The sequence below is a fragment of the Poromitra crassiceps genome (genome assembly GCF_964638095.1).
Source record: "Poromitra crassiceps genome assembly, chromosome: 12".
In the NCBI taxonomy this organism is placed as follows: domain Eukaryota; kingdom Metazoa; phylum Chordata; class Actinopteri; order Beryciformes; family Melamphaidae; genus Poromitra; species Poromitra crassiceps.
Window position 1 is genome coordinate 21,193,101 of NC_139632.1, and position 24,038 is coordinate 21,217,138.

Below are 24,038 nucleotides of genomic sequence, written 5' to 3' on the forward strand. Positions count from 1 at the left end.
GGTGGTGATTTCTTTTTTTGCCCCACCCAATCTCTACCCCCTCACCCTTCCAAATCGGCTTTTCAAAATCAGTTGGAATTGACTCTGTTCAAAATATTTTCGTAATGTAACTTGCCATGTTTTCATGTGTGCAGATGTGTTTTGAGTGGTTCACTAAAGGACAACATGACCTAGAGAGTGATGTTCAGCAGCAGCTCTTCAAGGAGAAGATCCTGAAACTAGAGCCCTATGAGATCACCATGAATGGTGGGGGACACTGCCAGAAGATGCATTATTGACGTTTAACCTTTTATAATCTGCGCATGCAGCGAGTTAATTAGCCTGGATGTGATATAAGAGTTAATTTGCTTTATGTTTCTCTCAGGTTTCAATCTGTTCAAGACGTTCTTTGAGAACGTCAACCTGTGTGACCATCGCCTGAAACGCCAGGGGACTCAGTTGGTCCGTTTCTTCTCTACATACTCCCCAGATTTCTGTTTTATATGTTGTACACTTAGTAGTTTTGTCACTGAAATGCATTCCAAGTGTATAAATAAAACAAAGCTTCATTGCTCACATTTCTATGTTGATGCATCGTGATGTGATTTCAGTGTGTGGAGCGCCTCGACCTGGCAGGTATGGATTTTATCTGGCGTATCGCCATGGAGACTCCAGATGAAGAAATAGCCAATGAGGCCATCCTGCTCATTATCACCTACAGCTACACCAACCTTAACCCCAAGATGAAGAAGGTCAGTTGGTGTGTGTGTGTGTGTGTGTCTGTCTGTGTGTGTGTGTGTCTGTCTGTGTGTCTGTGTGTGTGTGTGTGTCTGTGTCTGTGTGTGTTTCTGTCTGTCTGTCTGTCCATTCGTCCGTCTGCCTGTGTGCCCATTCTTGCAGGCAAACACCAGGGCTGGTAAACTGAATATACATTTGAATAGAAATATATCACCCCATCTGTTTTCAGTGCTATTTTTTCTGCAGTCAGGTACTGTGAGAGTAGATTTAGTTTACTTAATTTAAAACTTGCTCAGTCATTGTGAGTACCGTAAATTCCGGACTATAAGCCGCACCGGAGTATAAGCCGCACCTGCAAAGTTGACTGTTTTTTACATATATAAGCCGCACCGGACTATAAGCCGCGGGTGTTTTAATGGTATTTTTTTTTTTTTTTTTTTTTTTTTTGTGTTTTAATGTTTAATTACCATATGTAAGGGTTCATGCACAGAGGGGATTGTCGGGAAAGAGATGGCTGTTTGAGGAAGCTCCCATTTATTAACATTTCAAAAAAACAACATAACACAACACCACCTGTGTTTCTTTTTTACAGTGCACACAGTGTCATACAGTGTCATACAGTGTGGTGAAAAGAGGGCAAGAGAGGAAATTAAAACAGAAGTGGATTTATAGTTAGAAAGAGTGCTAAAGAAGAGAGAATTCCGTTTTTTTTTTTTTTTTTTTTCCTGAAAAAATCCATAGATAAGCCGCACCGTTATATAAGCCGCAGGGGCCAAAAAAGGCCAAAAAACGGGAAAAAAGCCGCGGCTTATAGTCCGGAATTTACGGTATGTTTTTTTTAAGTGGCTGATGCCTACTTTGTGTCACCACATGGAAATGGCAACAAGTTATTTAGTAGATTTAGTTTTAATTTAAAACTTGCTCAGTCATTGTGAGCATGTGTTTTTTTTGTGTGTGTGTGTCACCACAAACATGGAAATAACAATAGGTTTGTATGAAAATTACAGGCTACTTAACCCTCCAGGCAGCAGACAAGCAGAAGGATAAGTTTGATAAGTGTAGTTTAGACACTATCACTTTGTGTATAGCCAGCACAATAGGCAGACAATCAACAGCTTGTATGATGCAGAGTCATCGCTTTGCTCTGATTGTTGATTGATTGGTTTATTGGCAGAGAGTGTACGCTGGTCAACAGGGACCAGGTTTGAGAACAGGCAAAGACTGTAGATAACTGAGCTATTCAAATGTCATCTCAAAAGGTTATCCCCCAAAGACATATTTTAACAGCATTTGATGCTTGGTAGATGTTTATTTAAGACCCCTGTGTAAATTTGCCTGACTGTGTGTGTGTGTGTGCCTGTCTATCTCTTTTTGAAAACACATTCAATTGTGAGAGCTACAAGACTTGAGAGCAGGCAGCATTACTGTTTATGATGTATTATCTTCACATCCTTGCAGGATTCTGTGTCCTTGCACAAGAAGTTCATTGCTGATTGTTACAAAAGACTTGAGGTGAGTAGCTGAACACATGCCTGACAGCACTGACTGTGCCCGTTTCACACTGAATCAACAGCTCAAAACACATTTCTATTCTTCCTTTTCTCAGGCGGCCAGTTCAGCCCTGGGTGGGCCTACCTTGACACATGCTGTTACCAGGGCAACCAAAATGCTGACAGCCACTGCCATGCCGACTGTGGCCACATCTGTCCAATCACCATCCAGGTACATATTAGCAGGAACACAGTTAATAAAGCAATTAAAGCATCATGTCTTAAGACTGGATTCCTTCTCAGGTCTTATTCACGGGTCACCATAGAGAGTCATTTTACACTTCACTACGCCAAGTCACACTTGGAAAGCTCTGGTGTTGAGGAATTGTCCACTTCAGGTCATTTTGTAGTCCTGTTGAAACCCTGCAAGAGCCTTACTGTTGACTGTATCATCTCCAGATCCACTAAGCTGGTGATAATCGAAAGACTGCTGCTATTGGCCGAGCGCTACGTCATCACTATAGAGGTAAGCCCTGTCCTCTTCACCCCAAGAGTCTCTCTTTATAATTATCCATGTAATACATGTGGTAAAATAAACATTCAACTCTGTCTAAGCTGTAGATTTCTTCACAGTGAGAATCTATGTGGGGGCGTATAGGAGTTAAAGCTGAAATGTGTGTTTTTGTGTAGGATCTATACTCGGTTCCTCGCACCATTCTACCTCACGGGGCCTCATTCAATGGGCATCCCGTCACTCTTCACATCACCTATGAGTCAACCAAAGACACCTTCACCTTGGAGGTAAAGTACTGTAGGACCTTTCCTAGTGTTCTGTAAGGCACCTTTCTTCTATAAAACAATAAGTCGACAGTGGAGATAGCTCTTTTCTGTGTGTGTGTGTGTGTGTCTGTGTGTGTGTGTGTGTGTGTGTGTGTGTGTGTGTCTGTGTGTGTGTGTGTCCTGCAGGCCCACAGTAATGAGACTATAGGAAGTATCCGGTGGAAGATATCTGAGCACCTGAGCTGCCCAGTGGACAATGTACAGATCTTTGCCAATGACAGTGTGGTAAGTTTTAAAAACTTGCTTGATGACAGATATATGTATCTTTGTGTGTTTGTAATGTTATCGCCTTATCTGTCATTCCCTTGGCAGAGTATTTTTATTCCTCTTCCAAGCCACTGTTTCCCCAAAGGATTAGTTTGGATTTTTAGATGTGTGGTTGTATGGGGTACTTGCCGTCGGTGTGCTACATCCAGCCAGCGTGGTCCCACTTTGGAGAAATGAAGACCGGCCGCGTCGGGCAAGCAGAGTTGTCTGCTCACTGTGAACAGGGTCACACTGGGTCACAAATTAATATATAAAAAAAATGCTTCCATACTACTCACCTGGCGTAATACAAGTCTCCTCAAGCCCTGAGATGCCAAGTTGACTTGAAAATATGTCATACACCCTGTTTTTAGCTGAAATATTCACTGTAGCCTGCAACAGTGAATATTTCAGCTAAAAACAGGGTGTGAATGATGTCTTTTCATGTCAGCTTGACATGTCAGGCCTTGTGGAAACTCGGATTATGCCAGGTGAGCAGATGGAAGCTTTAGCTTTTTTTAGCTTATTTTTTTGTAACGTTTTTGCTCATGACCCTGTTCACACTCAGCAGACAGCTCTATTTGCCTGACGCGGCCGGTCTCCATTTATCCAAACTGGGACCACACCAGCTGCATTCTACTGTATGTAGTACACTGACTGTCAGCAAGTAACTCATACAACCCCCATATCAAAAAATCAGAAAACAAACCACAAATACAGTAGCAGTAAAAATAGAAAGCAAATTATTTTAGACAAGTTAGCATCTCCTCATTGTCAATTTGGATTGACCCACGTTTTTCTCTCACTCCATTCCTTCACTGCCCCGCTTTAGTTGACTATGAATCGGGACCAGAAGCTCCTGTCCCAGCTTGGCTTCAGTGACGAGCAGAGTCTGACTGTGAAGAGCTCCGGTACCGGCACTCCCTCCGGCAGCTCCGAGTCCTCAGCCTCCGCTTCCAGTAGCTCCAGCTCTGCCGTCTTCAACTCTGCCTACGCCTTGGAGCAGGTTTAAATATTTAATTTATACATCTGAGATATTTATAGCCTGCAGTATATACAGTATGTAATAGTAATAGCTTGTACAGTAGAGTTCCCTCCTCTGACCCTAGACAGAGCAATCTTCCCTTAACCAATCCGATGCAGCTCTCCACCATGGCCCGTATTTGTATTTGCGCAGTATTGAATCTGCCTCCTGCTCTGTTGCAGGGTTTACCAGTGAGTTTACCAGGTATTCATTGAGGGGATAACCTACAGGGCTCCAGAGTGCACACATTTAGGCACATTTTCCCACCCTAAAATCTGCCAGTACGCCTAAACATTTTTGTCGGTCGCACCGGTGCACCTAACATTTAGCAGGTCTGTCTCTCTGTGTGCGTCTGTGTGAGTGTGCCACAGCTCGCTGTGTCAATCTCTCCCCCCTCATCATGCACACACAGAAAGACAGGGAAATACCAAAATAAAACCTTTTCAATGACTTCTGTGTGCTTTAGACTTGTGCATAATCGTTTTATTTTGAAAATATCCGACTGGAAGTCGTATTATTATCGCTAGCGGAACACAGGAGTACAGCCACTCCTCAAAGTTTTTCAGAGTATCACTTTAAGAAATATGTACCGTATACAATATGTATACAAAATGACAAAGAAGGTAACGCTTATTGCGGCACCAGAAGGCATGGTGAAAAATGTGGGTGTACCTAAATGATGTGCTGGTGCACCTAAATGAAAAAGCCAAATCTAAAAAAAAGCTAAATGGAGCCCTGACCTACTAGGCTACAATGAATCACACCAAAATGTATTTGGAATACTTTTAAAATGTACTCCTAGACGATGAGATGACCTGCCCCCCTGCTCTGCTAGTGCGCACTCCTGTAGCCGTGTCCCGACGCTGCTATTTTGCTAAATATAGGAGTCGTGCGTCCCCCTGGGCCACAGGCTGGGGGCACGTTTAGGAGAGATGGCCTCGCATCACAAATGAACGTTTATGGAGTGATAGTTGATAGCTGTACGCGCTGTGTACAGCACATACACCTGTGACTGTACAGCGCCTCATGGCAAACGAGGTAGGAACTATAGTTTATCTTGGTTAGTTTTGTTAAACTTTGTTAGATCTCAGTGTGTGGATTTACTTCGAAAATGCCGTTTTCAGTAACTTCCAACTCGACACGAGTTGGGACTTGACCTGAGATTTGATCATAGCCTCCGCTCACGTCCAGATTGATAAATGCCGAGGGTTGTGAGGAAAGGACTGTAGATCCAACTTTCTGTCATACGTTTGTTTTGTGATGAGGGCCAGTGAGTCCTGTGCCTGACGTGTTGATTTTGTCTCTAGGAGAAGTCACTGCCTGGTGTGGTGATGGCTTTGGTGTGTAACGTCTTTGAGATGCTTTACCAGCTGGCTAACCTTGACGAACCCAGGTGAGAAAGCAAACAACAAAATTACCAAAACTCTTTTTGTATTCTATACAAAATTACATTTACCTTGTTGACTAAATAAGGAAAGGGCTGCGTTTTTCAGATCTGCGTTTGTTACCTCCAGGATCACTCTGCGTGTTCGCAAGCTACTGCTGCTCATCCCTACAGATCCAGAAGTGCAAGATGCTCTAGATAACTTTGTCCCTAAAGAATCCAGCGTCTGGAGCCACCAGGTACCTTTGACTGTCTGTTAATGGCTGTGTGACATCTCTCTCTATTTCTGTCTATTTCTCTCTGTCTTTGTCTCTTGCTGCACTGTATCTCTGTGTCTGTCTTTGTCTCTTGCTGCACTGTATCTCTGTGTCTGTCTTTGTCTCTTGCTGCACTGTATCTCTCTGTCTGTCTTTGTCTCTTGCTGCACTGTATCTCTCTGTGTCCGTCTTATCTGCTGTAAGAAACGCTGATTTATATATTCTATCACCTCTTCATCTACTTAATGGCTGCTTGTGTCTCGCTCTCTCCTGTAGAAGACACTGTTCACCCTGGGCCAGGGTTCAGGTTCTCGTTCTCCATCTCTGGGCTCGAAGCAGCAGCACCAGCCCACCGCCGCGTCCATCTTGGAGTCCCTGTTCAGATCATCTGCCCCTGGCATGTCCACCTTCCGAGTGCTCTACAACCTGGAGGTACACACACACACATGCATGCACGCACACACACACGCACGCACACACACACACACACACACACACAAACAGAAATGATACTCTCAGTCTAGGAGTGAATCCTTCTCCGCCATCCTTTGACGCCCTCTTCTCTCTGTGTGTCAGGTGTTGAGCTCCAAGCTGATGCCCACAACTGATGACGAGATGGCCAAAACCAGCGTCAAGTCCTTCTGTGAGAACTTCCTTAAAGCAGGAGGCCTCAGGTAACCGCACAGTTTAAATAAAATTGAAGCTATAGAGGAAAATAAAATAACTAGCTTCACTGTCTTTTCCTTTTATCCAAAACACCTTACAGTATCTTGAATGCATTCATTTTTACTGGGTGTCGGGGGGTACAGGAAGGACCACTGACTGGCAGCCAGGACAACCACTAACTGACACTGGTTGTCTCTCTCTTTCCTCTGGTTGTCTCTCTCTTTCCTCTGGTTGTCTCTCTCTTTCCTCTGCAGTCTGGTGGTGAATGTTATGCAGAGAGATTCCATCCCTTCAGAGGTGGACTATGAGACCAGACAAGGAGTCTACTCTATCTGTCTTCAGTTGGCCAGGTACACAACCTCTCTCTGTTTCACTCATACACACACAACAGACACACACACAGGAGCAGGTATACTGGGTGACCTTACATACTCAATTGGCTGTGTTTGCAGGTTCCTTCTGGTTGGCCAGAGCATGCCGGCGATGTTGGATGACGATGTTATCAGGGATGGCGAGGCGCTGTCGTCACGTCCGTTCCGTAACGCTGTTCGCAGCGGGAGGCAGCTGTCTCTTTGTGGAACTCCAGAGAAGTCCTCCTACAGACAAATGTCCCTGTCTGAGCGCTCCTCCATAAGAGTGGAGGAGATCATACCTGCTGCTCGTGTAGCTATTCAGGTACGGGACAGACGCGCGCACTTTCACTATCTAACCGCTTCCCCAGTGAATCCATCATTAAACCAGTGGCTACACTTTTCTTGCAGTTTTTGCCCATATCAAGTCGAATGTTTGCTCCATTTCTGTCCTAGACCATGGAGGTGGGTGACTTCACCTCCACTGTAGCCTGTTTCATGCGTCTAACCTGGGCAGCTGCAGCTGGGCGATTGGATCTGGTCGGCAGCCCTCAGCCAATCAGAGAGAGCCACAGCTCACTTCTGCCGCAGGGAGTCCGCACTAGAGTCAGCAGTACTGGTGAGAAACAAAAACACATTGAACACTTTTCCTGATTATGAGTCAGCAGCTTGTGCTTCTCATTCTCCATGTGTTCTGTGTCCAACTAAGTACAGGTTAAGTACACTTAATAGGGGACAGTTTTGCACAAACAATCCTCTGTAACTGCATGCTGCTGTGTTGTGTGGCCAACTACAGCACCTGCCCCGAAGCATTTTGAAGACTCTAAATGTCGTAACACCAAGTGCTCCCATGTGTGTGTGTGTGCAGGAAGTAATTGCAGCTCCAGCAGTGACGGTGAGGCCCCGCCCACAGCGCTGCATGCAGGGATATGCGTCAGGCAGCAGAGCGTCTCCATCAAAGATGCCATCATCGCGCGTGAGGCTCTGTCGCTGCTGGTTACCTGTCTGCAGCTACGGTGTCAGCAGCTCTGTAAGAGCAAACACACCGCACGCTCCCGCACCTTATCCACTAGTTAGCCTTTAGTTATATTATCAACAGCTTTAGAAAACACACACAAATGATATTGATCCATTTAGATATACTGACATTAGCAGTATGTAGGTGATTTAACCTTTCTCCCTCCCACAGACGGACAAAATGCTTACAGTGTGCGTTTTGTTTCTCTCCCCAGCTTCTTTTTACAATCTGCCCTCCGTCAATGACTTCATCATTGATATTCTGCTCGGATCTCCCAGTGGAGAGGTAAACAAACAGCTCTTTTTGCTCACTAGTCAATAATGAAGGAATATATCTGTATGTATCTAACATTACAGTGCGTTCACACTGCCGTTAACCTAATCCACAACTCGGAAGTCCATTCTATCTCTACTGTGATGCCCCGATGAACCTGACAAATTTTGATTGGAGCTGAACTTTTGGGTGTCATTGACCATCAGCATCCAATCAGATTTCTGCACCTTCTCATAAACATTCTGCCCCATGATGGATAATATAAGATAACATCAAGTTGGACAAGTTATCTTTGATAGCAAAACAAAATGCATCTGTAGCATAGAAAATTAGCATGAGAATGTATGGGATGTTATCCTAATCCAAACTTTGCTGCTGCACGACAAAAAAAGCCGGGAACTCCAGCCACACCGTCTCTAGAGTGGTCAACCCATTATAGCTACGTTGATGGCAGTGAGTGTGAACATAGTGTTGGTGTGTTTTTGCGTATTTCCTGACTCCGCCCCTTTCTGCGTCAGATCCGCCGTGTGGCTTGTGATCAGCTGTACACTCTGAGCCAGTCGGACACCTCAGGCTTCCCTGAGCTCCAGAAACCCAACCTGTTCCTCCTCTCCGTCATCCTCACCGCTCAGCTGCCGCTATGGAGCCCTACGTCTGTCATGAGAGGCGTGAACCAGAGGTACGTGACCAACAAACACACACACACACACACACACACACACACACACACAAACAAAGCCCTGAAACTCTTCGAAAAACCTTGTATTGACGGTATATTTTCTCCTCAGATTGCTATCTCAGTGTACAGAGTACTTTGACCTTAGATGCCAGCTTCTGGATGACCTAACCAGTAAGTATTTCGAGTCCACAAAAGTCACCCTCGCCAATACCTGTAAATGAAAAGTTTTGTTGTGAGATAGTAAGATATTCACTATTTGAAAAAAATAAAACTCTCTTATGACGTAACCACAAGATTAAAACAAGTGATGGACGATAGAAACTTTAAGTCTATGGTTGAAAATAATAATAACATGTTTTCAGGGTGAGATATTAATTGTTGAGCATTTTCCGCCCGTAAATGGATATCATTTTTGAATACTCTACTGTAAATCCATAGCTAAGGAGAGTTGTAGATTCTTTTTTCATCCACTAGAGGTCAGCGTAGCATAACCCCTGTCTCTGTCTATTTTTTTTTCTTCCTTTCTTTGCATTCTCCCTCCCTCCTCCCCTCCCAGGTTCAGAGATGGAGGTGTTGAAAGTGAGTGCAGCCGCCATGCTGGAGGATGAGATCTCCTGGCTCGACAACTTTGAGCCCAGCTGGAGCTCTGAGATGGAGACCAGCGAAGCGGACAACATCCTCCAGGCGGGACACCTCCGACTCATTAAGACTTTGCTCTCACTCTGTGGCAAGGAGAAGGAGCATCTCGGTGAGCGCACACAAATATACACACGTACATACCTGATCCTTTTATAGGAGTTGAAGCACAGACTTGTGTGATTTTTTTTTATGGCATCTGCAGGCTCAATTGAGCAAATGAAATGGTAAGCGCTAATGTGTAATGTGAGGATGTGTAATTGTCTCCCCAGGTGGATCTCTGATCCAGCAGTTGTTGGATGACTTCCTGTTTCGAGCCTCACGCATTATCATCAACAGTTCTAACCCCACACCCTCCCCAGCCCCCAGCCATGACTTCCACCCCAAGTATGGCATCTTATACCTTTACATCTTTTACATTTATCTTTCTCCTTTGAACTCACCATAAACCAAAATAATAGTTTTGTGAGATGACTTTAGAACAGCGTATCTGTTTAGTATCGATGACACTAGTAACGCCCTCATCCTCCTCTGGCTCTGTGTGTATGGTCAGGTGCAGCACAGCCAGCAGCAGACTGGCAGCCTATGAGGTGCTGGTGATGTTGGCAGACAGTTCTCTGCCCAACCTGCAGCTCATCACCAGAGAGCTGCTGTCTATGCACCACCAGTTAGACCCTTCCCTCAGCAAGGAGTTTGACGTAAGGCACTCATAAAAGAATGATTGACTATAGAGTTTAGTGAATTTTTTAGGGTTGAAACTAACTCCCGGTCTCTCCCTCATTCCAGTACCTACCCCCAGTGGACAGCCGCTCAGTCTCAGGTTTTGTTGGGTTGAAGAACGGTGGAGCCACTTGTTACATGAATGCCGTGTTCCAACAGCTCTACATGCAGCCTGGCTTGCCAGAGGTACACACCTTTTCTATTAGCCATTTCCCTTACGTATTCACCAAGAGGCATCAGGCTCTTGAGTTAGTTATTTTGAGTTCAGACACAGCCTTCATAATAAGCCCCAGATCAGCTACACCTGGTGAATATATATTAACATTTGTTTATGTATGCATCGGTCTTCAGGCATTCCTGTCTATTGAGGATGACACAGAGCAGCCAGAGGAGAGTGTCTTCTGCCAGGTCCAGTCTCTGTTTGGACATCTGATGGAGAGCAAGCTGCAGTACTACGTACCTGAGAACTTCTGGAAGGTAACAGACACCATGGCGAGCTAGACCTCCCATATAGTTATAGCTGTAAGGTGATGGTCTACAAACCTGTTTTATTGGTTGCCATATATATCAGTCAAACAAGGGTTGGCAGCATTACAGTATTAAGTTGCTAAGTACAGAGAATTTAGCAACAACAGCATGGTACCCTGTATCTCAGTCTCACTGTTTGGCTGTTCAATGGTGTCCAATTTGGTATGTCTGTTGCAGATCTTTAAGATGTGGAACAAGGAGTTGTATGTGAGAGAACAACAAGATGCTTATGAGTTCTTCACCAGCCTGGTGGACCAGCTAGATGAACATCTAAAGGTAAACACACACACACACACACACACCCCACCACCACCAACTACATATAATATCAGTTAACCAGTCTTGATGACGTAACTCCCTTTTACCAGAAAATTGGGCGAGAACAGATCTTCAAAAACACGTTCCAGGGAATCTTCTCTGACCAGAAGATTTGCAAAGACTGTCCTCACAGGTCTGACAGAAACTGTTATTTCTCTGTCAAAATTCAAGATTAATGTTTCATTTTGAGACATGACATGGCAAGCTTTGACCTTTTGTTATATAGGTACGAGCGGGAAGAAACGTTCATGGCCTTGAATCTGGGCGTGACCGCCTGCCAGAGTTTAGAGATCTCATTGGACCAGTTTGTCAGGGGCGAGGTGCTGGAGGGCAGCAACGCCTACTACTGTGAGAAATGCAAGGAGAAGGTCTGTACCGTGCTCTTGACTCCACAATGCCTTTATTTGACTACATTGATATTATGTGTACTTATGCATTTGTTTGCGTGTCTCCACAGAGGACCACTGTGAAGAGAACATGCATCAAATCCCTGCCCAGCGTTCTCTGTATCCACCTCATGCGCTTCGGCTTCGACTGGGAAAGCGGGCGCTCGATCAAATACGACGAACAGATTAGGGTACGATGCAGACAGCTAGATCTAATCCTACCGCCACATGTGTCTTAAGTACGATTTCCTTCACGAGTTCTTTCTTTGTGCACAGTTCCCCTGGGTGCTGAACATGGAGCCCTACACTGTCTCTGGCATGGCTCGTCAAGACTGCAGCGGAGACGGGGCCGAGGGGCGGGGCGACGGCGCTGCAGGAGGGTCACCCAGGAAGAAAGTGACCATTTCGGAGAACTACGAACTGGTGGGAGTTGTAGTCCATAGCGGCCAGGCACACGCCGGACACTACTACTCCTTCATCAAGGACAGACGGTACGAAACATTGCGACACACAATATTTGTTGTCAGGCGTTCCTCCGACTGAAATCACCCATGATGGGTTAAAAGCATTATTAATGGGTTAATGTTCTATGGAAATCAACTTTCAAAACACTGTGTTTGGCAAGTTCTCTCTACGTTGATGAAGAAACGCATAACTAATCACTAGTGGAGCACATGAACGTATTACCTTTGTTTTCCACTCAGATCTTTTGTGGAGACTAGAGGACCTCCTTGGGGCACATGAATGCAGCATTAGACTCAGTGTGGGCTCCTTGTTTAGTCTGTAAGCATCTCCAGATGTTTGGCTCTGGAAGGCAGGAACGCTCACTGGAGAACTGGAATGTGAAGAGACCACAGAAGCTAATATTTGGTTCCCTTCTCTCTCTCTGTCTCTCGCTCGCTCTCTCTCACTGGCCCCAATTCCCACTTAAGAGTACAACAAAGAAAGTTTGTTTTCAGAAAGTTGACCTCTGTCCAGGAAGATGGACACATTCTGGAGCTGCTTGTAAGTCAGTAATCCCATCAGTGACCTGTGGTCGTCTATAGAGGGTTTAGATCTTTTTGATAAAGACAAAGCTTGCCAAAGTCACCAGACAGGGTGGTCAGCTTACAGGTGGAGACCAGGTCCCTGTTGCACACCTGTTCTCCAGTATGGTTCTCCTGAAACAGAGGTCCAATCTTCATGTTGCTCCTATATTTCCTGTCATTTTCCACTTTACAGTTACACTATTTACTGAATCAGAAATGGCTTTATCTTGGTCAAAAGAAAGAGGGAACAAACATCACATTGTACATCAGTCAAAGCAGTCTGTATGCTCTTTATATTTTTATATTTGTGTTTTGTTGATTTATTATTCATTTTTAAGCATGCGTTTAGCTTCCTATTCTGAGGTAGTAAATCTGAATCTGACACTTCTCCTTTTTTCCCCTCACTCTTCATCACACTCTCTCAGGGGGGGCGCTCGTGGACGTTGGTACAAGTTCAATGACAATGTAGTGGAGGAGTTTGATATGAATGATGAAACTTTGGAGTACGAGTGCTTTGGAGGGGAGTACCGGCCCAAAGTCTATGACCAGTGTAAGTCACACAGACATGTTGACTCCTGTCAATCAAGTCCCACATTTATGTTACTGCAACAGACAAAAGTCGTGAAGTGCCACAACAGCATGCGCTGATGCACGCAATGTGTAACCCTGTTGTGTGTGCAGCCAACCCATACCCTGACGTGCGGAGGAGGTACTGGAACGCCTACATGTTGTTCTACCAGAGGATCAGTGACCAGAACTCTCCTGTCCTGCCCAAAAAGAGCCGAGTCAGTGTCATGAGGCAGGAAGCTGAGGACCTCACACTGTGAGTGAACACACCCACACACACACATACACACACACACACACACACGCACAACAATGAGTAGCTCCCCCTGAGAAAGATGTTAATGCTAACAAATAGGGGCGCATGAGCAATTGTCCACTGATTATAATCCCCCACTAATCGTTCTGAATAGGTCATCGATGATGGCCTAATCTCCGTTTAAACTGCCAAATCAGGAACACAGTTGAACATATGCAATAAAAAGTACAAGCCAATTTGCAGCAGTCAAAGGTGTTAGTAGCGCAGGCATGTCGTCCATCTGACATAGACAGATCATTTCTAACTGTGTAGTTTGAATTTCACAGCCTATGATCATTGATTAGAGGTTTAATATATTGGACAGAAGGCAGAGTCTATGATCATTGATTAGAGGTTTAATATATTGGACAGAAGGCAGAGTCTATGTTGCCATAAGGAAAAACTTTTCATGTGTAAGTCATCAAGCTTACACAAAAAGCTGTGATTTATTGAGACATGGGTAGGCCAGCGTCATGCAGCCATACGAATAATCTATTAAAGACATAATAATCAGCAGTCCAATCGGCCGATCACGCCATTTAAAAAATCTGCAATAGGAATCGACCGAGAAAACCTGAGTGTTATCCCCTTGCTGTGTTTCCTCTCTGTTATCCAGCTCGGCCCCCTCCTCTCCTGACGTTTCCCCACAGTCCTCTCCTCGGCCCCCCAGAGCCAACAACGACCGCCTCACCCTGCTCACCCGCCTGGTCCGGAAGGGAGAGAAGAAAGGCCTGTTTGTAGAGAAGATGCCTGCCAGCATCTACCAGGTAAACTGATATAAAGCAATGTGTGTGGAACTTCCAGAAGTTATGAAGGCCATAGGGAAGAAATGGAGTGAGGGGGATGATCTGACCCCAGCCTCTCATCCGGTTGTCTTTTGTGTAGATGGTGAGAGATGAGAATCTGAAGTTCATGAGGAACAGAGATGTCTACAACAGTGACTACTTCAGCTTCACACTCTCCCTGGCCTCTGTCAACGCGGTATGTGCTTGTACCTTGTGGATCTGTATATAAATGCAAAGTATGTCTGCACGATTATTTTGCCTCAATTTTGTGATCATGATTAGCAATCATGATTGTCTGTTTCAGGAAACAAACTTATTTTTCTACCCTTTTGCAAAAATTTCCAGTGCAGTATTTCTCAGAGAAGAAGCAACTATAAAGTATTTTTCACTGTTGTCTTACTCTTATTGTAGTCCTTATTTATACAATTGGAATAATTAGTACCGGTAATGACTATACTTTATTACTTTGGGGTGCAGCTACAACCCTAAGGCAAAATTTGAATAATTAGTAATTACTACTTTATTACGTTGGGGTGCAGCTAGTACAAACTTTGCACAGAATCTACACAAAATTAAGATATGCAATTAATTGTGCAGCCCCAACGCAAAGATAATCTGAAATACTTTTTGTGTGTCGCAGACAAAACTTAAGCATCCAGACTACCAGAACATGGCCAAAGAGAGTCTTCAGCTGGCTGTTCACTTCCTGTTCCACACCTACCTGCACACCAAGAAGAAACTCCGGTATGTTTGCACACACCACATCACATCCATACATAATATTGAATATTTGTTCCCTGGTAACCCGTTGATGAAATGCCAATATGAGTTTTTCTTATGAGCAGCAACATTAAAATTCTCTCTCGCTCTCGCTCTCTCTCAGGGTCGACACAGAGGAGTGGATGGCGGCAGTGGACGTGTTGCTGTCTAAGAGCCGTGAGGCATGCCAGTGGATGGTTCAGTACCTGGTTGGAACGGAGGGAAGGGAGATGACCAGGTCGGTACTATTGCCCTATAACCTCTGTGGTTTCCTATCACATAACTAGACCTCTCCTACGCTTTCTCTTAGCATTGTGGCACTGTGGGATCTAGCATATGAGCGTAAGCCATTTGTCATGCAAAATACAGAGAAAATATTCCGAAACAAAACAATTATGTCTCTCTTTCACCTGCTCATTATGACAATTCGGGACAACCTTCGTCCTTCAATGTGTCTCGCAAGCGTAAATAAGCGTGTTGTTGCATTCACATGGGAGTGAGGTGTAGTGGAGAATAGCCAATTGGACCGGAGTACAATTACAGAAAAACCATGTGGCAGTTTTTCCTCTACCTGCTGCAGAAATTGCTGTAGCCTCTCAAAGGTTTGGCAGCCAAATTAGTGAGGCTGCAATCGCTGAGCTGTAATACTCGGACACCTCTGCGGTCTTAACACTGCAGTCAAACAGATACGGCACGATCACGGTTTGCGGGGTGATTCTGTGGTGCTTTGGCTGAGTCCGGGGTTCACTCGCTGCAGCAGCACTATTGTAGCTGCTCTTGTGATATCTGACACCACGGACTTGGCAGCTGGCAGCACGGCTCCCTCAGTCTAATCACTGCTCATTCAACACCTCTGCTCAGGGGTCGCCTCATTCCACCAGAGCTATGCTGTAACAGCCGTAGCACACCTCTACACACTCACACCTTAGAGTATACCTTAGAGCTTAGAATATCATTGTGCCCAGAGTTCTCTTTAACGTGTTTGTAATTACTAACGCACACACCAGCTGAAATGTAATGCCCCTGAAGCCCCCTTTAGCATGCTTGCAATTTCACCTGCTGACAGCAGGAGGATTAAAAACACCTGTATGGGTGTGGCTTACTGACTAGTAGATGCTGATTGGCTGAAAAAGTAGGCCTGGCTCTGGAATGTAAACACTGTGTGGGTATCGTTTCCCCTGGCGTGTGTCTGTGTGTTGGCTTCCACTACTCTATTGTGAGGCATGGGGTGATCATGCAGCTCTAAGATGTGATTGGTTGTCGAACATCGAACGTTTGGGCAACAGTAAACCGCAGGCCCCCTACACACCACACACACACACACCCCTTCAGCCCCCCTACACACCACACACACACACACACCCCTTCAGCCCCCCTACACACCACACACACACACACACACACACACCCCTTCAGCCCCCCTACACACCACACACACACACACCCCTTCAGCCCCTCTACACACCACACACACACCCCTTCAGCCCCCCTACACACCACACACACACACACCCCTTCAGCCCCTCTACACACCACACACACACCCCTTCAGCCCCCCTACACACCACACACACACACACCCCTTCAGCCCCTCTACACACCACACACACACCCTTTCAGCCCCCCTACACACGCCTCTCCTGAGAGTGGAGAGATGTGGTCTCACACTCAGCTGTGCTTTACTGGGCCAAACCTGGCCGCCAGCACAACAATCGAATGTTCTGAGGAAGAAACTGTGAACAAGCTCACTTCCACATCAAACAGCTTTGCATTGGACAGGTTTCACTGTTCTTCAGCATTGGCTAGTACTGCTGAAGAACCAGTAGAACTGTGTGTGCAAGGAGTCATTGTTGTCTCTGTTTTTCAGAGTTTGTAATTAAATAAACTATAGTCATTTGGCTGGTGGACAAAAAAGTAAATTTTGGACCCACCCATTGGGTGTATGGAAAAAAATGAATAACTTAAATGCTGAATATCATAATATGTTCTACAATGGTTCTCCTCAGGGTCTGTCTGTTGGAGTGCAGTGTGAGGGAGGTGAGGGTAGTGGTGGCATCCATCCTTGAAAAGACCCTAGAGAGCGCACTTCACTTTGGAGACCCTGGATTGGACGGCCTGACTGATGTCCTGCTCTCCTTATTGGACAAAGACGTTCCTGAGAATGTGAAAAACTGCGCACAGTACTTTAGCCTCTTCAGTAACTTCACCCAGAGGGTAATAAACCAACAAATAAATAGATCAACTTTTCTGCACCATAATTTACTGTTCCAAGTACTTAAGCAGTTCTTCTTATTTCGCTTTCTGTTCATTCTCTCCCAGGGTTACGGTCCTTGTCAGTTGTTGTTGAAACACTCTGCTTATCGCCGGATGCTCATCTTCCTCTTGGGACCCAACAGGCAGAACAACCAGGTAGGGTTGTACAACTAAAGCATTTTACACGCCAACAGCAACACCAATAAACGGCACCAAATTGCGATGCGAATTTTGACCCGCGTGACTATTCACAGCAACAGATGTGTCGGAAGTAAATTTCTGAAAAATCAACCTTGGTCCGAAAGAATAAAAGCGGCAATATCGCTCAGCGAAAAGTAAACTCATCATTGGTATGCAGGGTTGCATTGCCTGGATATAGGTTCGAAAAATACTATTGATGTGTGAATTAATCGCACGAAGAAGAAGAAAACGCCCCCGATGTCTAAGGACCTTAATTTAGTTTAATAGTGATTCCCAAAGTGTTTTTGGGTTCCTCATGATAAAGAAACTATTTTATAATAGATTTTTCTATTACTTGTGTGTATTTGCGGTGTGTAAAACCGGTTCCAAGCTCATCTTTTGCCAACATATTTCTCTCTGTCTCTACAGAACCGGCGCTGGAGTCCAGCTCAGGCTCGAGAGTTCCTTCACCTGCACAGCAGTCTGGCCCTCATCACTCTGCACTCTGACATCAGCCCACAGCGGACACACAGTGAGACACACATACTCTCTCTGTGCCACTCTCTCCCCTTCACTCTCGATCTCTGTCTCTGAAGCCGTTTTCACACATGCGTACAGGAACATTGCCTGTAAATCAATATCGGCCATTTCCCGGAATTTTCCTTCACACCTGAGGGCTCACATGTGTGAATATAGCAGTCAAATTACCTGTATTTGAGGAGGGTCGGGGGGGGGGGGCACTGCAGAGTGGGTGGGGAGTGACGTGTGCACTTGGATGGGGAATCTCCGATGGTGAAAAAAGTTTGCTTGTCACACAATAAATCACACTCGTTTGACTTAAGAGGGCATGTATGTTGTATCCTTCACATTCGCTAACCAGTCTTTGAAATATTTGAAGAAGTTGGGATCTGTGTCTGAGAGAAATAGCCTGGCTGGTTCGATGTTTATCCGTTCACCTAAAAAAGCACTTTTTACAGACTGGATTTGACGCTACTTGGAATTTGGGGTTCTGCACGTGAATCTTCACAAATGCTGTGTAAAAGGCATGACCGCAACCAGATCCAGATACCCTACCTAGCGATGTCCATTACTGGGAAGCAGGACGACCCTCGCATCCAAAATACTCTATTTTAAATGTGTGTGCTGTGCGAAGCTATGCAGAAATGCCTTGTCTCAGAGCCGGATCGTAGGAGGGTTGCGGGAGCGCGCATTGCTCACCAAAATGTGTTCATACATACACCGCCACCCGGGTCCCCTCTAAATAACTCCCGAGTTCCAAGGCATGTCTGAAAGCGGCTCATGTCTTACATGTCTCACCTGCTGTGTTCACTCAGCCCCAGGAGTGTTAAAGCTGAGTGTGAGCTGTGTCCCGCCCCTCTCCTCCCCCTCCATGTCTTACATGTCTCACCTGCTGTGTTCCTCAGGCGCAGGAGTGTTAAAGCTGAGTGTGAGCTGTGTCCCGCCCTCCGCCCCTCTCCTCCCCCTCCATGCCGACATCCTGGCTTCACTCTTCACTCCAGAGGGACAGCCCTATCTTCTAGAGGTAACAATCACACCAGCAGCTCCTAGATATTCAGCCAAGGGCTTCTTACCATTTTCAGCCTGGGGTTAACATTTACAATGTTTATTCTCAACCTGGCTCTGTCCCAGACTAAAAAATAAATCATTCTTGTCATGTAGGTACGCATTTGGGGGTCATGACCTTTAGTTTAAGAAACACATGAAAATTATTTTGTGTCTACCAGGTGATGTTTGCCATGCGCGAGCTGTCAGGCCCCATGTCCCTCCTGATAGAGATGGTGACCTACTGCTCTCACTGTAACGAGCCCTTCTCCCTGGGAGTCCTTCAGTTACTCAAGGTAAGGAAGCTGCAGAAGCCACAGAGAAGTAGCTGTCAGAGCTGTCGGACATATTGTTGAAGCCGAGCATTCTTCAGTTTTGAAATCTTTCTTGTGCTTTTTGCCTCATAGACTCAGCTGGAGACTGCTCCACCTCATGAACTAAAGAACATTTTCCAGATGCTGCAGGAGCTTCTGGTAAGTGTCATTTGTCAGTCAGTCAGTGTCTCTCTCTTTAACCCCATGCTTGATCAAAATTATGGTCATCTTCATTAACCATTATTTCAATCTGTTCCCTTCAGGTGGTGGAAGATCCCCTGCAAGGCCAGAGACTCAAGTATGCTTTTGAGTCAGAGAAAGGCCTGTTAGGTAGGTCTAGTGCTCTGAGCAGTGGAGTGAAAAGGAGAGCAAACAACAGTCTAGCACTACAGACATCTGCAAAGTCATCTTTTTGTCTTACTGATGCAGTTGGTGAACTGCTGTGCCAGCTCACATGAACTATATTTACTGTGTGTGTAAGAAACTGACTTCCCTTCATTCCTCCATTCACAGCTTTGATGCACCAGAGCAACAATGTGGACAGCAGTCGCTGCTACCAGTGTGTCAAGTTCTTGGTCACACTGGCCCAGAAGTGAGTTCCTCTCAGTGCCAGAGGTCATGATTACAGAGGAATAGAAAATCATCTCATCCTTTTATTATTTTTACAGGTAAAACAAGGCAAATGCAGAATTCTGAATCTTTACATTTTCCCTATAGGTGTGTTCCAGCCAAGGATTACTTCAAGGATCTGTCTGGTCACTGGAGCTGGGCAGTACAGTGGTTACAGAAAAAGGCAAGCCTATAAAATACCATAGCACTGCATACATGGGACATTTTACGCACTGTTTATGCAATTCTTTCTAATTCGCCTGGGTAGTCATTGTGTTTTTGCATGGTATTTCCTCCCCTCTCAGATGTCGGAACATTACTGGACTCCACAGAGCAACGTCTCCAATGAGACCTCCACCAATAAAACCTTCCAGCGCACTATATCAGCACAGGTATACACACACACACACACACACACACACACACACAAATGCTCAGTGGATGATATATTTTTCTCCTGCTTGCTGTAATTTAATGTCTCTCTGATGTGTCTGTGTGTCTGTGCCTGCGTCTGTGTTTGTCTCCAACTCCGTAGGATACACTGGCATATGCCACAGCATTGTTAAATGAGAAGGAACAGTCTGGCAGCAGTAATGGCTCTGATGGCAGCCCAGCAAATGAAAATGCAGACCGCAGCCTCCGACAGGTAGCCCTCAGCCACACCCCCGCTAGCCCACTCAGCACAACATGTGCAACATACTGTATGACTTGTCGCATTACAGTGCAAAACAGGAACTATTAAAAAAAAAAAAGGGTCAAATGCTATAGCTGTTGTGGATGGTCGTAGCCGTTCTATTCAGTTTGGGTTCCTGCTGTGCCTGTCAGTATACCCACACAACAGCTACAATTGTACATAAATACTGAAGCTATTGGAGTCAGTGGAATCATGAGTGTATTGTGTACAGTCCCACTCGCGTCCTAGTGGTGCACAGGTGCTACTACATCACGATTACCGGCACATCAGTCCCACTCACACCCTAGTGCACAGGTGTTGTTACTACATGATGATTACATTACTCCATTCTCAGACTAATGCTCAAGTTCAAGTTTGTTGATTTATATAACCCGTTATCACAGGCATGTCTCAGAGATTTTTTACAGATAATGTAATCTAACTCAACACAATCAAAGAACAAAATTATATAGGACAAGCATAGCCAAAAACACAAGGTAAGCAAGAGCAGCCAAACAAGACAAATCTAGCTAGTCTACAGCCTAACCTACCCAACACCCCCAGCCTTAGATCCTAAATGTCCTCCTCTCCGTGTCTCTTCCAGGGTTCGGAGTCTCCCATGATGCTTGGCGATTCGAAGAGCGATTTAGAGGATGTAGACCCGTAGTTCCTCCAACCAGCAGGATCCCTCCAATGGAGAGGCGGCAGAGCTCTTGGCAGCCAATAGAAAGACTGCACTTCACCTCTGATTGGTCAGGACATTTAGGACTCCATAACAGCCAATCAGAACATGTATTCTCTCGGTCGCTATGGCAATGAAGGACCTATGAATAAATCATAAATCACTTCCTGCCAGACCAGCCAAGGCGGTAATGGAGCTGGATTATCATTAAGGGGAAGTGGAAACCTTCCATGACAATGGATGACTTCAGTTTATCCTTTTATTCATTCATTCACTCAGAATGACAAAAAGGTAGAGGATGGGGTTGTGTTGTGTTTTAACAATTTTTTTGCTCATATTTGCCAATGTATCTACATAGACATATTCATATTGTAAAGATTTGTTCCATAGATGTAATTTCCAATGTAAGATAATATTTTAAAGTCTCCTGTGCTCTTCTCCACTGCCGTGTAAATTGCTAGAGGTGGCGTCACCTACTCTAGAGGAACTTGCATACAGAAGTGTGTGCACATGTACACACATACACAAGCAGGCAACACTGTGGAGGGTTTAAGTATGCACTTTATAGTCCAGCCCAGTCTATTGTGATGTACAGCAGGAGTGGTCCGTTCCTCTGGGGGAGGGGAGGTCCCACCTCCTCTCACGCATCTCCTCTTCCTCTTTTGCTTTTAACACTTAAGATGACGTTATATTTCCAGTGCCACATATGCAGACGCATGGAAGCCCTGATAGCAAGCCACTCAGCCTGCGACTGAATCTTTGACCCTGGTAACCAGCGTGTAGCCATGGGAACGCAGTATGGCAGGCCCCGTCTTAGTACCAGGCCCTCTGCAAATCTGGTGCGAGGGCAGTGCCATGGTCCTTCTCTGGCTGACGAGCAGCTCATTGCTGGATTTTACACTTTGCTTTTCAGTTCTCCGTGTTTTATTTGTTGCTGGTTTCCTCTAATCGAATCTGATCTGGGTGAATTGGATTTGGAAAGGAAGTTTAGGGTAAGGGACTCACGCCTTATGCAAGAAAAGCTGCTCTGTGAGCGTGCCGACTGGAGGGGAGCTCAGGAGCAAGTTTTATTTTTGGGTGCCAATGTTATATATACACACACACACACAATAAAGCACTATGCTAGAACGTCTGAACAACATGCAAACATTATGCACATTCACTCATTCATTCGCTCACAAGAACACACAAACAGGTCCTCCTCGCGTCACTGTTACCTCTGTGCTTTATCAGGTTTGATTTGCCAACGGAGTTTATTTTTGCTTTGCCTTTGCTTGTTGTCTACCTTTGGAAACACACAGAGGAGCCTAAACCCAAATGTAGCCAGAGATTCACTCAAGAATAACTCCCATGTAACCATTGGCCTAACCCAATCATCGGGAGACTTGAAGTGCCTTAACCTCCCGATCTCTCCCCCATCCCGCTTCTCTGACACTGTATTGTCTTCTCCGAGGAGGGGGTCCAAGTCTGCTCCCCCCTATCCTGATTAACACTAAATCAGTTTCTCATCTGGTCATTTACAATCTCGCAGTTAGGACTGCAACAGGGCTTCCTCATCCCCATTAGACCCAAAACGATGGGGGAATTTCCTCTGTGTGTTGCGAGCCAAGGACTGTAGGAATGTAATTGTTGGTTGTTATCTGGATTATTTGTGTATGGGGGAGGGGGGATGTTTTTGCCCTATCTCAACAGGGTTTAGCTGGACAGGACAGGGTTTTGGTGATGGTAAAATGCTGCTTCTCTTCACTCAGTGTAGGCTAGAGCAGAGACACATTGTAGATTAGATACTGATTCATGCTAGCTAGTTTGACGGAGGCCACGCTGACACTCAGACGTTCCCAAAACAATTGCATTCTATTCATTTGGAGTGTCGTTGCGTTGCTGGAACATTGACATCGCCGTCTGAAGAGCTCTGTACCTTCTGTATGGCTCTGGTATCAGAAGGACTCTAAAGTAGCTTAGCATATTAGTTCTCAGCTTTAACAGGTCAATGTTTACAGTGTGAGGACCTATTGAGCAATCAAGCAAAAACGGTTAAACATGAGATCAATCCACTACGGCTCCTCTGCATCCTTGCCATATGTTCTCAGTCTGAGGAGAGGGAAAACACACTTGACGCTCCCCCCACACCACCCAGCCCATTTCCCTCTATCTCACTAGACGTGGATGTGACCCTGTGCTCTCTGGCACGTCTGCATGTGTGACAGTGAGCAGTGGTGGAGTTTGTCTTTGCTGTACTGTTTGATGGAGGAGAAACCAGCCCCCTTTGTGTCGTTTGCCGTGTAATTCGTCAGTTCGCACTTCTTTTCACAAAGCCACGCCCCTTCTCTGTGGCTGGTTATATGCGCGCTCTGATGGAGCTGCATGCAGCCTGTGCCAAGTGACAAATGGCCATGGCAACATGAGTTGAGTTCAGCCCAGAGTCTCCTAAGTTTGCCCGTCTACAGCACCAGAAGTACTTTTTCAAAGACTTCACGAACAATCTTTTCTTTTTATCCTTGGGATGCAGGGGGAGGGGTGGGTACGTGCGCGGGTAGGGATGCAGGGGGAGGGGTGGGTACGTGCGCGGGTAGGGATTGGCATCTATACGGGTTTTTACTGTCATTCAATTTTGAACATTCACTTCTGAAAGTCATGGCAGGATTCTGTAATGCATGTTAAAACCCAGTTTTAATTTGTACATCAGAGTTTGATTATGGGGAAGTTTGATATAAAATAAACTGGAATGCACAACCTTTTGCAAACATTGTTTTTTGTGTGTATATGTTGTGAAGTTGTTCCTCAGTTCAGTTGGCTCA

General features: G+C 45.4%; 1 protein-coding gene across 1 annotated transcript in view; it reads left to right on the plus strand.

Moving 5' to 3' along the window:
• usp24 (ubiquitin specific peptidase 24) overlaps positions 1 to 23,745 on the plus strand; it is a 41,528-nt gene extending 17,783 nt beyond the window's left edge. Inside the window, exons 19-66 of the mRNA XM_083647663.1 lie at positions 135 to 246; positions 365 to 441; positions 591 to 731; positions 2,176 to 2,229; positions 2,324 to 2,439; positions 2,667 to 2,733; positions 2,898 to 3,008; positions 3,174 to 3,272; positions 4,126 to 4,299; positions 5,625 to 5,710; positions 5,832 to 5,940; positions 6,235 to 6,390; positions 6,535 to 6,632; positions 6,879 to 6,974; positions 7,077 to 7,299; positions 7,431 to 7,593; positions 7,843 to 8,004; positions 8,207 to 8,277; positions 8,784 to 8,944; positions 9,054 to 9,115; positions 9,501 to 9,692; positions 9,853 to 9,967; positions 10,134 to 10,278; positions 10,367 to 10,486; positions 10,652 to 10,777; positions 11,006 to 11,104; positions 11,197 to 11,279; positions 11,373 to 11,514; positions 11,604 to 11,723; positions 11,809 to 12,023; positions 12,986 to 13,110; positions 13,242 to 13,383; positions 14,039 to 14,189; positions 14,308 to 14,403; positions 14,848 to 14,951; positions 15,091 to 15,204; positions 16,973 to 17,180; positions 17,286 to 17,375; positions 17,829 to 17,931; positions 18,824 to 18,942; positions 19,145 to 19,258; positions 19,370 to 19,435; positions 19,540 to 19,606; positions 19,790 to 19,868; positions 19,994 to 20,069; positions 20,191 to 20,277; positions 20,421 to 20,531; positions 21,163 to 23,745. Of these exons, the coding sequence (XP_083503789.1) occupies positions 135 to 246; positions 365 to 441; positions 591 to 731; positions 2,176 to 2,229; positions 2,324 to 2,439; positions 2,667 to 2,733; positions 2,898 to 3,008; positions 3,174 to 3,272; positions 4,126 to 4,299; positions 5,625 to 5,710; positions 5,832 to 5,940; positions 6,235 to 6,390; positions 6,535 to 6,632; positions 6,879 to 6,974; positions 7,077 to 7,299; positions 7,431 to 7,593; positions 7,843 to 8,004; positions 8,207 to 8,277; positions 8,784 to 8,944; positions 9,054 to 9,115; positions 9,501 to 9,692; positions 9,853 to 9,967; positions 10,134 to 10,278; positions 10,367 to 10,486; positions 10,652 to 10,777; positions 11,006 to 11,104; positions 11,197 to 11,279; positions 11,373 to 11,514; positions 11,604 to 11,723; positions 11,809 to 12,023; positions 12,986 to 13,110; positions 13,242 to 13,383; positions 14,039 to 14,189; positions 14,308 to 14,403; positions 14,848 to 14,951; positions 15,091 to 15,204; positions 16,973 to 17,180; positions 17,286 to 17,375; positions 17,829 to 17,931; positions 18,824 to 18,942; positions 19,145 to 19,258; positions 19,370 to 19,435; positions 19,540 to 19,606; positions 19,790 to 19,868; positions 19,994 to 20,069; positions 20,191 to 20,277; positions 20,421 to 20,531; positions 21,163 to 21,225 (5,610 nt within the window). The 3' untranslated portion in view covers positions 21,226 to 23,745. The remainder of the gene's footprint in view (positions 1 to 134; positions 247 to 364; positions 442 to 590; positions 732 to 2,175; positions 2,230 to 2,323; positions 2,440 to 2,666; positions 2,734 to 2,897; positions 3,009 to 3,173; positions 3,273 to 4,125; positions 4,300 to 5,624; positions 5,711 to 5,831; positions 5,941 to 6,234; positions 6,391 to 6,534; positions 6,633 to 6,878; positions 6,975 to 7,076; positions 7,300 to 7,430; positions 7,594 to 7,842; positions 8,005 to 8,206; positions 8,278 to 8,783; positions 8,945 to 9,053; positions 9,116 to 9,500; positions 9,693 to 9,852; positions 9,968 to 10,133; positions 10,279 to 10,366; positions 10,487 to 10,651; positions 10,778 to 11,005; positions 11,105 to 11,196; positions 11,280 to 11,372; positions 11,515 to 11,603; positions 11,724 to 11,808; positions 12,024 to 12,985; positions 13,111 to 13,241; positions 13,384 to 14,038; positions 14,190 to 14,307; positions 14,404 to 14,847; positions 14,952 to 15,090; positions 15,205 to 16,972; positions 17,181 to 17,285; positions 17,376 to 17,828; positions 17,932 to 18,823; positions 18,943 to 19,144; positions 19,259 to 19,369; positions 19,436 to 19,539; positions 19,607 to 19,789; positions 19,869 to 19,993; positions 20,070 to 20,190; positions 20,278 to 20,420; positions 20,532 to 21,162) is intronic.
• Positions 23,746 to 24,038: the final 293 nt, after the last annotated feature.